Below are 14977 nucleotides of genomic sequence, written 5' to 3'. Positions count from 1 at the left end.
GGTGGGACAGAGCTGGAAAACCAGCATGCTGGCCGGCAACGCAAACCTTCTCCACTCCCACGTATAAGAGTAGGTTCGGGTGAGGATGGGATTGAGCTTTGTCCAAATGCCAGAAAGCCTGACAACAGTTCAGAAAGAAAATAAACGTTGGTTTCTATAGCGCTTTTCACCATCTCACGATGCCTTCCCAGCCAAGGAAGCACTTTTGAAGCAGCATCAGAGTTGTAATGTGGGAAATATGGCAGCCACATTACACATAACATGCTCCCATAATTAGATAACTTGTTTCAGTAATGCCAGTAAAGGAATAATTAATTGCCACAGCACCAGGGAGAACCTGAATCTCAAATCTGTTAGGTCACGTGTTTAGGTATCAATTTACTGCCAAGATCACAAAATGTATTCCAGCCATATTTAATATTTTTGGGAGGACAGAATGGGAGGGAGGTGCACTTGAATAAATAATGATTGGAACCGATTAAAATATTTGTTTTTCATTAAACATTGCACAGTAGATCCAAATTAAAAAGGTCCTGTTTATTTATTGGTTCTGAGTATGATTTGCCAGAACAAGCACATGATGTTCTCAAAACAACAAATCTAAAAATAAAGCAGTGCTAATTTGTGAATAACGTTTTTATTCTCAGTTTATTTTTAGTTAAATGGGATTTGAGACATTACTTGTTCACTTTCCCTCCCAGATTCCCAGGTGCATTCCACACATTCAGTGCCTTCAGGAGGAATTTTGTTGATGTTTCTGCTTACTGTTATTGTGCTGACAGCTTGGGACGGGAGCTTCAGGGTACAGGTGAGTGATCATGATTCACTGGAAGGTTCTTAAAACGTGGCATTAATATTCTTTTCCTTATTTTCCCCTCAAATCATTCTCTGCTGGTCTACAGCTATACTGTCATGGCAGCTGTCAGGTACCACGAGACACTTCTAAATATGTAAGCCTAATCAGTGAAGACTGTTTGACCATTGTTGGGATGAGGAAGCATCTGTCAGCCTACACTCACATGTCCACACTTTGCACCTTGGGTCACGGACAGTGGTCAAGATTGGGAACTCTGGCTGAAATCTACCCCTCTCACCTCTTCTTCCAGGGGCCCAAAGGAAAACTGTAATACCCAATTACAATTGACTAAGCAGAGACAGAGATCTGTATTTTTAACCAAAACTGGCACTTGGTGGATTGGAGAGGGTAGCACACCATATTGCTCAGTGTCAGGCTTTACTGATGCTTCAGGGCAGCAAGAAGAGATGGCTGTACCTTTTGTTCTTTCACAGGATGTGGACACCCCTAGCTAGGCCAGCATTTATTGGCCCCATCCCTAGTTGCCCTGAAGAGGCCATGAAGAAATGCCTTCTCGAATCACAGCAGTTCATGTAGTGGGACCCAGCGACAGTGAAGGAATGACAATACTGTTTTGAGTCAGGAGAATGAGTGGCTTGGAGGGCAGGTTAGAAGGTGGAGGTATTTCCATGCAACAGATCCCCTTGTCTCTCTAGGTGGTAGAGATTGCAGGGAGGCATAGTGGTACTGTCGCTGGACTAGTAATCCAGAGAACCGGGGTAATGCTCTGGGGGCCCCGGTTCGAATCCTGCCACGGCAGATAGTGAATTTTGAAATCAATTTAAACAAAATCTGAAATGAAAGTCTAAAATTGACCACAAAACCTTTGCTGATTATTGTAAAGACCCATCTGGTTCACTAATGTCCTTCAGGAAATCTGTCATCCGTACCTGGTCTGGCCTACATGTATTCACTCTTCAAATGGCCGCTGAAACAGAAACATAGAACATAGGAGCAGGAGGAGGGCATACAACCCTTTGAGTCTGCTACACCATTCATTATGATCATGGCGGACCATCCAACTCAATAGCCTGATCTTGCCTCACCCCTCCCCCCCCCCCCCCCCCCCCCCCCCATCTCCCTTGATCCCCTTCACCCTATCTATATCTATATCTAACTACTTTTTGTAAACATACAATGAATTCAGTTCCAGGGCAAATAGGAATAGGCAATAAATGCTAGCCCAGCCAGCCGCATCCCATGAATGAACAGAAAAAAGGTTTGGAAGGTGTATCCTCAAAGATAATCTATAGATTTTCCAACTTCAGCACCCAATTTTATTTTCATATTCTGCATTGACTTAACGCATTCCAGTAAAATGACTGCTGCAGCTATCTCCTATCAACGTGCCTGGACAATTTCTTTGGTCGTATCTTCAGTTTCCAGGGCTTCAAGGCTCACCTTGAGTTTGGCCAGTTATAATTGTAAAGATGCCCGACTCAAACGTCTTGGGGATGTTTCCATCAGTTAATCTATAAAAACCCAAGTCATTGCGGTTTCTTTAAGTTTTTGTAGTCTAGCGGGAACTAGCATCAAAAACGAGACTGGAACCCATTACTTTCTTATTCCAAGGTGTGAGTACTGCCTACTGAACCAGGATTGACAAAATTATGCAATGTGTATTCTGAAGTTAATCCTCTTGATATTGTATTACAGCAGAATGCTCTGTAGAAAGTGTATTCGCCCTCCTCTTTAGTGCAATACATTGACATTAGAGAGTTAAATGGGAGCGTAATATCCTTGCAATGGGGGCCCATATGGTACAGGGCTCCTAATGCAAAGGATAACTAGGGCTGCAGGTGAGACACATAACATAGAGTGAGGACACTACTAAAATGTGGTAACAAAGAAAAAGGAAGCAGGAAATGAAAGTAAACAACAAAAGAAATAAAGATAACAGAAATGATCAGAGACAAAGTTATAACATGTAGAGCATAAAGGTAAAATAATTACTAAAAATAAAGAAATAGTGATCTGGATCTTCCACCGAGTGGCAATCATCGTTAGATTAATACTCGACTCAAACTTTTCATTTCTCAAACCTGTTATACATTTCTTTCTGGATCTTCTGGGTCTGGATTCTCCAGAGTTCATTAAAGAATCCCATTGCAGTAATGTTGGGGGGGGGGGGGGGGGGGGGGGGGGGGGGGATGGAGGAGGTGGTGGGACATGGTCCCTTTTTAAAGCACGAGCTGCTGTATTGTAAGTTTAAATGTCCAGTTGAATGGATGAATGAGTGAATGGGTATTGTAATAGGATGGGTAGGGAGATGAAGTAAGTGGGTAGGGTTGGCGAGGTAAGTAAGTGGGTAGGACAGCAGGTGGTTTGGTGGGCAAATGAGTGGGTAGCTGGCTAGTCGGATTGGTTGGTCAGGGTGAGTAGTCAGGGTGGGGGCCGGTCAGACTGGATTGAGGGTGTAGTTAGGGAATTGAGGGTGTTTGTTGGGGAGTTCAAGGGAGGAGTCAGGGGCATCATCTTCAGTGATTGGGGAGTCAGTTTTGTAGGTACCTCGGAGTTAGGCTGAATTTGAATCTGTTGAATATTGCCTGGGTAACTAATGAGGTAAATACCACAGACCTGTCCGAAGCCTCTGACCCTTGTTCAGAGGTAAAGACTTTTGCAAAGAATCTGGGAAACTGGGGAATTGTCCAACAGAGCTTCAAATTCCCTGGGTAAATCCGATGGAGGACAGCGTGAGGGGACTTCCACAGAGTCCCGGTGTGCATCTTGGGTTGTATGTCCGGTTTCCAATAATCCAGAGACCAGATTATCTGGGTCAATAAAGAAAAAAAACATCTAAACTGCTGGTAATGCAATGTATCCAATGTGCAAAATGAAATTGATAAATTGGAGGCAATAATTTGTAGGGAGGAGGATGCAGATATCAAAGGGATTACTGAAAATAGCCTTGTAGGGAACAGAACTGGCAGCTGAACACTTACACATTTAGAAAGGGAAGAGAAAGGGTGGATGGGTGGAGCAGTGGAGTAGCTATATTAGGAAGAAGAAGGCTTATGTAAAGGTGAGACGTGAAGGTTCAGTTAGGGCGCTCAAGAGTTACAAGTTAGCTAGGAAGGACCGAAAGAGAGAGCTAAGAAGAGCCAGGAGGGGCATGAGAAGTCTTTGACAGGTGGGATCAAGGATAACCCTAAAGGTTTCTATAGGTATGTCAGGAATAAAAGAATGACTAGGGTAAGAGTAAGGCCAGTCAAGGACAGGAGTGGGAAGTTGTGCGTGGAGTCCGAGGAGATAGGAGAGGTGCTAAATGATATTTTTCGTCAGTATTCACACAGGAAAAATACAATGTTGTCGAGGAGAATACTAAGATACAGGCTACTAGACTAGAAGGGCTTGAGGTTCATAAGGAGGAGGTGTTAGCAATTCTGGAAAGTGTGAAAATAGATAAGTCCCCTGGGCCGGATGGGATTTATCCTCGGATTCTCTGGGAAGCAAGTGAGGAGATTGCTGAGCCTTTGGCTTTGATCTTTATGTCGTCATTGTTTACAGGAATAGTGCCAGAAGACTGGAGGATAGCAAATGTTGTCCCCTTGTTCAAGAAGGGGAGTAGAGGCAACCCCGGTAACTATAGACCAGTGAGCCTTACTTCTGTTGTGGGTAAAGTCTTGGAAAGGTTTATAAGAGATAGGATTTATAATCATTTAGAAAGGAATAATTTGATTAGGGATAGTCAATACGGTTTTGTGAAGGTTAGGTCGTGCCTCACAAACCTTATTGAGTTCTTTGAGAAGGTGACCAAACAAATGGACGAGGGTAAAGCAGTTGATGTGGTGCATATGGATTTCAGTAAAGTGTTTGATAAGGTTCCCCATGGTAGGCTATTGCAGAAAATATGGAGGCATGGGATTCAGGGTGATTCACCAGTTTGGATCAGAAATTGGCTCACTGTAAGAAGACAGAGGATGGTGGTTGATGGGAAATGTTCAGCCTGGAGTTCAGTTACTAGTGGTGTACCATAAGGATCTGTTTTGGGGCCACTGCTGTTTGTCATTTTTATAAATGATCTGGAGGAGGGCATAGAAGGATGGGTGAATAAATTTGCACTAAAGTCGGTGGAGTTGTGGACAGTGCGGAAGGATGTTGCAGGTTACAGAGGGACATAGATAAGCTGCAGAGCTGGGCTCAGAGGTGTAAAATGGAGTTTAATGCAGAAAAGTGTGAGGTAATTCATTTTGGAAGGAGTAACAGGAAGACAGAGTACTGGGCTAATGATAAGATTCTTGGTAGTGTGGATGAGCAGAGAGATCTCAGTGTCCATGTACATAGATCCCTGAAAGTTGCCACCCAGGTTGAGAGGGTTGTTAAGAAGGCGTACGGTGTGTTAGCTTTTATTGGCAGAGGGATTGAGTTTCGGAGCCATGAGGTCATGTTGCAGCTGTACAAAACTCTGGTGCGGCCGCATTTGGAGTATTGCGTGCAGTTCTGGTCGCCGCATTACAGGAAGGATGTGGAAGCATTGGAAAGGGTGCAGAGGAGATTTACCACAATGTTGCCTGGTATGGAGGGAAGATCTTATGAGGAAAGGCTAAGGGACCTAAGGCTGTTATCGTTGGAGAGAAGAAGGTTAAGAGATGACTTAATTGAGCATGCAAGATGATCAGAGGATTAGATAGGGTGGACAGTGAGAGCCTTTTTCCTTGGATGGTGATGGCTAGCACGAGGGGACATAGCTTTAAATTGAGGGGAGATAGATATAGGACAGATGTCAGAGGTAAGTTCTTTACTCAGAGAGTAGTAAGGGCGTGGAATGCCCTGCCTGCAACAGTAGTGGACTCACCAACATTAAAGGCATTTAAATGGTCATTGGATAAACATATGGATGATAAGGGAATGGTGTAGATGGGCTGTAGAGTGTTTTCACAGGTCGGCGCAACTTCGAGGGCCGAAGGGCCTGTACTGTGCTGTAATGTTCTATGTTCTATTAGTTGTAACATAAAGGCAAAAGGAAAAAAAATCAAAAGGATGGCCTTATAGGAACAGAGCCGCAGGAGTAGGCCATTCAGCCCCTCAAGCCTGCTCCACCATTCAACTAGATAATGGCTGATCATCTACATCATATCTTTTGATGTCATTAATATGTAGAAATATATTGATCTTTGTCTTAAATACGCTCAATGACTGAGCTTCTACAACCCTCTGGAATACAGAATTCCAAAGATACATAAACGTCTGAGTGAAGAAATTCCTTAATCCTGAGACTGTGACCCTTGGCTCCAGACACCCCAGCCAGGGGAAACAATCTTTCTGTTTCTACTCTGCCCAGTCCTTTCAGAATTTTGTGAGTTTCACCTCTCATTCCTCGAAACCCTAGAGTATACCGGCCCAGTCTCCTCAATCCCTCTTCATAGGACTGTCCCGCCATCCCAGGAATCACTCTGGTGAATATCCGCTGCACTCCCTCATTGGCAAGTATATCCTTCCTGAAGGTAAGGAGACCAAAACTGTACACTGTATTCCAGGTGTGGTCTCACTGAGGTTCTATATAATTGAAGAAAGACATTTTTAGACTTGTAATCAAATTGTCTTGCAATAAAGCCCAACATATAATTTGCCTCCCTATTTGTTTACTGTACCCACATTATCTTTCAGTGACTTATGAACAAGGACTCTCAGACCCTTTTGGACATCAACACTTCCCAATCTCTCACCATTTAACACTCTGCACCTTCATTCCTTCAATCAAAGTGGATGCCTTTACACTTATCCACATGTTCCATCTGCTATGTTATTGCCTACTTCAAGTCCCTTTGAAGCCTCTTTTCATCATCCTCACAATGCGCCTTCCTAATTTGTTTTTTTCTATCCACAAACTTGGAAATACTACACTTGGTCCCCATGTCCAAATCCTTGATATAGATTGTGAACAGCTGGGGCCAAAGTACTGATCCTTAGGGTACCCAACCAGTAACAGCCTGCCAACCTGAGAATGACTCACCTATTCCTATTCTCTGTTGTCTGTCTGTTATGGATTGAGTTACATTATAAGAGGGAATCCACCACCCTGATAGGGATATCCATTGAATCTCTACAGTGCAGAAGGAGACCATTTAACCCATTGAGTCTGCACCGATCCTCAGAAAGAGAACTGTACCTAGGCCTACTCCCATGCCATATCCCAGTAACCCCGGAACCCTATGTAACCTGTACACCTTTGGACATGAAGGGGCAATTTTGGCCAATCCACCTAATCTGCATATTTTACACCACATAGTCACAGGGAATCAGAGGAAGAATATCACTGATACTGGAATCTGTACTACAAGTGATTTAAAAAAATATATCTAGAGACAGACATTAAGAGATAGAATGAATCTAGAAAGGCTAAGTCAAGCTTAACTAAGTTGATTAGAATGTTTTGAAGAGGTAATGGAACAAATGAACCAAGGTAATGCAGTGATGCCATGTATTTGGATTTGAAGAATGCCTCCCAGATGTTACTGCACTGTAAGCTTATGACTGAAGCTTTGGGTATATAGAGCTAGTGGACAAATAGCGGAATGGATAGCAAGCTGACTAAGGTATAGAAAGCAAAGGGTACGGGGTGAGGGGTAGTTATTCAGATTGGAGGATGGTCGAAAGTGCCGGGATCATGACATACATTCATAATTTAGGCTTCGGAATAAGTGATTCAGCATCAGAAATTGCAGATGATACCATTCATCTACTTGTGACACTAAAGATTATTATTATTAAAAAAGAACCCATGGTAGCATTTCAAAGAAGAATAGGGGCATTATCACCAGTATTTTCTGACCAATATTTATCAACATGGCAAAAATAGATGATCTGGTCATTATCACACTGCTGCTTGTCAGAATTTGCTGTGTGCAATTTGGTTCCCACATTTTCTGCACACAACAATGACTACATGATTTGTTGGTGGGAGATCCTGTCTAATTTAATTGAGTTTTTTGAGAAGGTAACAAAATATTTAGATGAGGGTAATGCGGTTGATGTGGTTTACATGGACTTCAGTAAGGCCTTTGATAAAGATAAAAAACGGCGAGCAGCGATTCGTGTCGTGGGGCGGCCGTGGGGGGGGGGGGGGGGGGGTGGGGGGGATAGCGGGAGGGCGGGAAAAATGTCGGGAAGGCCCTCCCGCTATTCTCCGACCCGTCATGGGCAGCGGAGAATCGCGCCCCTGATCACTCAGTTAAAGTGAATATTGTGCTTTGTAGCTATTCACCCTGCCTGGTCTTATTTCCCTTCTTTATTTGTCAGGTTTGGAGTTGTTATTGGATGAAATCTATGACACGATCTTTGCTAACTCACAACTTGGGTACTCGTTTACGGACACTGGCATCTATCGGATTTTGCAGCGGCGATTCCTTGCTGTGCGCCTGCTGATCACCGGCAGATTCAGATGTAAGTGCTTACGGATAACATTAGCCATTAATGTTTTACTGGATTATTGCGCCTCGTTTGCTGAAGGGTTTCCACCCTCTGCCCTTGTTTTAATCGATGGCACCTTCCTGGCTGTCGAGTTGTCAAAACATTTCTGGGCGAACTCTATCCATTCTCTCGTGGATATGGAGTTACAATGGATATTCATAATTTGATGTTAAATTTTTAACTGGTGTCATGTTTGCTTCCCTCAGAGCCACAGTACTTTGCGGGAAAAGTGTAATCTGAAGACATGTTTGCAGCTTGATAGTGCCTCAGATCTCGCATAATTATCCTTGTTTTTCCTGCTGGGTATTGACTTGGCTTTCTCCTTGAACGTCTGCAGTCCATTCGCTGATGACACTCCCACAACAGGGCATTTCAAGACATTGATAGATTGGCCAAGTGGTGTTAACGTGTGAATTGGAAGGGATAGTGTTCCCATGATTTTTCTCGACATACAGAGGGAAGTGTTCTGCAACAATTTTTTCTTTCATGTGATGTGCCTATAGCCCCTACTAGTCCTTGAACTGAGTAATTTGCTCGGTCATGTCAGAGTCCTCTACATTAGCATGTGGCCTGGAGTCACATGCAGGCCAGACCAGGTAAGGACATTAGTGAACCCATCAGTTTACCAAAGGGAATAGTGAACCATGTACCACCATTGCCGATAGTTTCACGGTCTTCATTAATGAGACTAGTTTTGTATTCTACAGCTCTTTCAAAGAGTCGGTGTAGATTCAATGGGGCAAATGGATTCCTTCTGCACTGTAGGGATTCTATTATTCTATTATTAATTAAATTTAAATTCCACCAGTTGCCAGGGTGGGATTTGAATCCATGTCCCCAGAGCATTAGCCTGGGCCTCTGGATTAGAGGCCTCTGGCCTCTGGATTACCAGTCCAGTGACACTACCATTACACCATCCTGTCTCCCCTCATTCAGCAAGTTGATGTATACTGTAACAAAATTACACTCGAGATGAAAGCTGAGTCTAATACATAGATAATAATAATAATAATTGCTTATTGACACAAGTAGGCTTCAATGAAGTTACTGTGAAAAGTCCCTAGTCGCCACATCCCGGCGCCTGTACGGGGAGGCCGGTACGGGAATTGAACCCGTGCTGCTGACATTATTCTGCATTACAAACCAGCTATTTAGCCCACCGTGCTAAACCAGCTCCGAAGATACATAGAAGATAGGAGCAGGAGGAGGCCCTTTGGGCCTTCGAGCCTGCTTTGCCATTTATCATGCCCATGGCTGATCATCCAAATCAATAGCCCAATCCTGTTTTCTCGCCATATCCTTTCATCCCATTCTCCCAAGTGCTATATCTAGCCACCTCTTGAATATATTCAATGTTTTAGCATCAACTACTTCCTGTGGTAATGAATTCCACAGGCTCACCACTCTTTGGGTGCAGAAATGTCTCTTAATCTCTGTCCGAAATGCTTTACACTGAATCCTCAGACTGTGACCCCTGGTTCTGGACACACCCATCATTGGTAACGTCTTCCCTGCATCTACCCTGCCTAGACCTGTTAGAATTTTATAAGTCTGTCTGAGATCACCCCTGATTCTTCTGAACTCCAGTGAGAACAATCAAACCAAGTCAATCTCTCCTCATATGGCAGTCCCGCCATCCCTGGAATCAGTCTGGTAAACCTTCGCTGCATTCCCTCGAGAACAAGAACATCCTTCCTCAGAAAAGGAGACTAAAACTGCTCACAATATTTTAGGTGCAGCCTCACCAAGTCCCTGTATAATGGCAGCAACACATCCCTGCTTCTATACTCGAAACCTCTCGCAATGAAGGCCAACATACTATTAGCCTTCTTTACCGCCTGCTGCACCTGCATGCTTACCTTCAGCGGCTGGTGCACAAGGACACCCAGGTCCTGCTGCACACTCACCTCTCCCAATTTACAATCATTGAGGCAGTAATCTGCCTTCCTGTTTTTGCTTCCAAAATGAATAACCTCACACTTATCCAAATTTTACTGCATCTTCCATTGATTTGCCCACTCGCCCAACCTGTCCAGTTCATGCTGTAGGATCCTTGCATTCTCGTCACAGTTTACCCTCCCACCCAACTTGGTACCTGCCTGCCAATTTGAAAAGGACCCATTAATTCCTACTCTTTGTTTTCTCTCTGCCAACCAATTTTCTATCCACCTCAATAAACTTCCCCCAATCCCATGCCCTTTAATTTTGCACAATAATCTCTTATGTGGGATTTTGTCAAACGCCTTCTGAAAATCCAAATATACCACATCAACTGGCTCCCCCTTGTCAACTGCACTGGTTACATCTTTAAAGAATTCCAACAGATTTGTCAAGCATGATTTCCCCTTCATAAATCCACACTGACTCTGACTGATCATGGCACTGCTTTTTAAATATTCCACTATAAAGTCCTTGATAATGGATTCAAGAATTTTCCCCACTGCCGATGTTAGGCTTACTGATCTACAATTCCCTGCTTTCACTCTACCTCCCTTTTTGAATATCGGAGTGACGTGAGCTACCCTCCAATCTGCAGGGACTGCTCTAGAGTCTATAGAATCCCGGAAGATGACCACCAATGCATCCACTATTTCCAGACACTCTGGGATGTAGATTCTCAGGCCCTGGGGATTTATCTGCCTTCAACCCCATCAGTTTTCCCAGCACCATTTCTCTACTAATGTTGATCTCCCTCAGTTTCTCCATCTCACTAAACCTTTCATTCTCCAACATTTCTGGTATCTGATTTGTGTCCTCTTTTGTGAAGACAGAACCAAAGTATAATAGCAGGGGTAAATAAATTGCTCTGCCATGGATGTTTCTTTCTGCCTTACAAGTGGCGAGGGGTATTGGGGCAGAAATTCATTTTCAAGCAGCACCACACAAGCCTATCAATGAAGAAAACCATGTGCACTCTGTAAGTAGCAATCCACATTGCTGCCGGCCGCCAGGAATCACAGTAAATCTGACTGGTACTGCTTGAAGTGGCAGTAAGCAAATGAATTTCGATCCCATTGTTGGTGTGAACTCTTAACCATTTTGTTGTTTATGATGTGGTTACAAGGATGGATGCCAGTTCAACGTCCATTTCTCTACCTCCTTAACCGCGCATTTACAGTGAATTCACATTTCCCTGTTTCAGTTCCTCATTAACATTAAACTGCAGCCTGCACAGAAGGAAGTTCCCACACTACTGGCACCAGAAGGAACACTACCTGCATATGCAAACAATTTTAGGAAGACCCTGGATGCCTTTCCTTCAGTCTTTACCAACATGCCAGAATTGCACTTCTGGTACAGATAGACCCCTTACCCCAGAATTGGACAATGAAGTTCAATTACGCAGCAGCTCCATGAAGAGAAAGGCAGGTCAGATTTATACCCGTCAGTTAAAGTTCAGGAAGAAATTCACATAACAATGTGTGCTACATACTTCCCATGTCATATCTGGATGGCAGAACACAATTCTTTCTTTGTAGCTTCCAAACTTTTTGCACAGTGTTCCTACTTCTTTATCTCCCTTTGTTTTTTTCTGCACTGCATCAAACTGTTCTTCCGCTGGCACCACCCCACTCCACCGCTAACCTTTCCCCAACGTCACATGCACGCTGTACACCATACTGTACACTTAGGTGCCTATTTCATGATTATTAATTAGGGCAGTCAGTGAATTTGGAGTAAAGTCACTGAGGATGCTGGAAATCTGAACTAAAAATAGAAAATGCTGGAAAAATTCAGCAATCTAGCAACACCAAACATTTTGATGGACTCAAAAAGTTAACTCTGTTTCCCCTCTCCACAGATGCTGCCAGACCTGCTGAATATTCCCAGCATTTTCTGTTTTTATTTCAATGAATTTGAATTTTGATGCTGGTTTCCTGAAATTAAAAGCTTTCCTTCTCCAGCAGCAACATCTTTGATCTTTTAAATCACAAATGAAGTATTTATTATTTGTGTCAAGTTCAAAGCATTTTGTGCAAGATTTAATTAGTTATGAGTTTGAATTTGACATTCCACTACGGGACATAAGACCTCATTCAGAAGAATGTTCCAACTCAGTTTTTATATAATTGTTGCCAAGTCAATAGTTTTTGTTGGACGGACATCCAAATCTAATATTTTTGGATCATTTTGTATGTACTTGCCCAAATATATTTTGGAGTCATAGTTCATTTTTTTACTGTATCGCTGACAATTTTTGAAGGCATTATCTAACTATCTTTATCAAACCTTTGAAGGAGTATAGTCAGGTCAGATAATTTGCACAGATGACAGGGGAAAGAAAGGAGTGACTACATTAAGATATTCTTCCAAACTATTTCTACAAACTATTTAAACAAAGGTGTGCAGGTTCGGAGGATTGGCCATGCTAAATTGCCCCTTAGTGTCCAAAAGGATAGGTCGGGTTACTGGGTTACGGGGGTAGGGTGGAGGCGTGGGCTTAAGTAGGGTGCTCTTTCCAAGGGCTGTGCAGACTCGATGGACCGAATGGCCTCCTTCTGCACTGTAAATTCTATGATTCTATGATTATGTTATAATACTTAAGACGCTAGTGAAACATAAAATTACTATAAATATATGTGATATATATAGAATAAAGATGGGGTGGCATAGTGGTGCTGTGGTTAGCACTGCTGCCCTACAGCACCAGAGACCCGGGTTCAGTTCTGGCCTTGGGCATTGTCTGTGCGGAGTTTGCACTTTCTCCCTGTGTCTGTGTGGGTTTCCTCCAGGTGCTCCATATTTCTCTCACAGTCCAGAGATGTGCAGGTGAGGCATATTGGCCATGCTAAATTGCCACTTAGTATCCAGGATGTACAGGTTAGGTGGGGTCATACAATTATGGGGATAGGGTGGGAGAGTGGGCCGAGGTAGCGTTCTCTTTCAGAGAGTCGGTGCAGACTTGATGGACCAAATAGTGGATGGTGTCGGGCTTTAAATGTGGGGTCGGAGGGAGCACAGCTCCCAGCTCCACATCTGGATCGATATGGGGCCGTCCTGATATCTCGGGTCTTCCATTTTGGAAAGTTGAGATGACATTTACAGCCCAAATTCCTGGGCTTTATTCTGTAACCTTCCAAAGACAGAATCATGTCAGGGTACATGGTCAAATCATAGCTGACATAAACTCAAAGATGCTAAGAAATTGGAAATAGCAGGTGTATACTATTCAGCTCTTTGAGATGGTTCTTGGTCATTTCCTGAGCATGTTATGAATTGTACCTAGATGTATAGACAAGTGGAACCCTCTCTGGGATATGTAGAGTGAGGATTCACCTACAAGAGTAGTCTGACATTTCAAAAATATCAAGGCAAAAAATAAACGAGTAAAAAGACATTAAACATATTATTTTGTCACTGGTATATTAACATTCAGGATTTAACTCTCAGTTTTACCCTTTTTTACAGGCCCAACAAAATGTGAAGTCGAGAGGTTTACAGCTTCCTCATTTGGTAGTGTCGTCACTCCCTTATGTGACGATAATGGAAACTATCTGCCTGCCCAGTGTCAGACAGGGGGTCAGTGTTGGTGCACAGATTCCAATGGACAAGAGATCTTTGGAACAAGGCAGCAAGGAAAGGCACCTGATTGTGGTGAGTATCTGCTGATTGTTTCATCTTTCACTACTCAACACATAGTATAATACGCAGATGATATAATTTGCATAGATCTAATGGTGCAGAATTTCCTTACCAAAGCACAAGTGCCAATGGAAATGCACTTGCCTTTGAGTCAGAAGATGGAGTGGGAGATTAAAATCTCACTCCAGAGACTTGAGCACTTCTTTAGTGTAGTACTGAGGAGTGCTGCACTATCAGAGGTGCATCCTTTTGGATGAGATGCTAAACTGAGGCCATCTGCCAAACAGGTGGATGTAGCAGTTCCTCTGGCACCATTTGAAGTTGGGAAGGTTTTCCTCTAGTGCCCTGACTATTAATTATGTCTCAATCAAATCAAAAATTAGCTGGTTCAAGAATGGCTTTGCTATTTGTGAAGGAGGGATGGATTTGACTTGAGGAAAGAGAGCAACGCCTCTAGCTTAGGTAGGCTTTGGCTATGCCTCTGAGAATGGAAGACAATGGCAAACCACCATTGACAAAGACTGCCAAGGAAACAGTTCAGTATGAAACATTAACAGGCAGTGAACTAAGGACTTGCCTTTGGGCAGAACACACATGCAATGGAATTGCTTTATTACCACATGATGTCCTATATGTCCTCCAAGCCCCTAAGGGTCCTTTTTAATACTACTTTAAATGATTATTATTATACAGTAGATTTGTATTCTGGCGAAGCCTGATCATATGGTAGCTCCTTGATGTTGTTATGCATAAACAACACAAACAAATACATTCAGCTTCTGAATAAGTAATTCAGGTGATAATTATTAATTCAGACTAGGCAACATTGAACCTACTAAATTATCGCTAATGGTAGATTTTGCAAAAGGAAACTAGAAGTTTGCCCGTTCTCCCCGTATCTGCGTGGGTTTCCTCTGGGTGCTCCTGCATCCTCTCACAGCCCAAAGATGTGCAGGTTAAATGGATTGGCCATGAATAATGCGCAGGGTTACAGGGATAGGGCAGGGGAGTGGGGCTTGGTAGAGTGCTCCTTTGGAGGATTGGTGTGGACTCGATGGGCCAAACGGCCTCCTTCTGAACTGCCGGGTTTCTATGGATTCCTCCATTCTATATATCGAACAATATTTG

General features: G+C 43.2%; 1 protein-coding gene across 1 annotated transcript in view; it reads left to right on the top strand.

The window, feature by feature from the left end:
- tg (thyroglobulin) overlaps positions 1 to 14977 on the top strand; it is a 475922-nt gene that overhangs the window by 16024 nt on the left and 444921 nt on the right. Inside the window, exons 6-8 of the mRNA XM_038808459.1 lie at positions 702 to 808; positions 8096 to 8239; positions 13676 to 13861. Coding sequence (XP_038664387.1) covers positions 702 to 808; positions 8096 to 8239; positions 13676 to 13861 — 437 coding nt within the window. The remainder of the gene's footprint in view (positions 1 to 701; positions 809 to 8095; positions 8240 to 13675; positions 13862 to 14977) is intronic.

Source organism: Scyliorhinus canicula, chromosome 10 (assembly GCF_902713615.1).
Source record: "Scyliorhinus canicula chromosome 10, sScyCan1.1, whole genome shotgun sequence".
In the NCBI taxonomy this organism is placed as follows: Eukaryota; Metazoa; Chordata; class Chondrichthyes; order Carcharhiniformes; family Scyliorhinidae; genus Scyliorhinus; species Scyliorhinus canicula.
The sequence above is the reverse complement of the archived record's forward strand: the minus strand, read 5'-3'. Positions and strand labels throughout refer to the sequence as shown.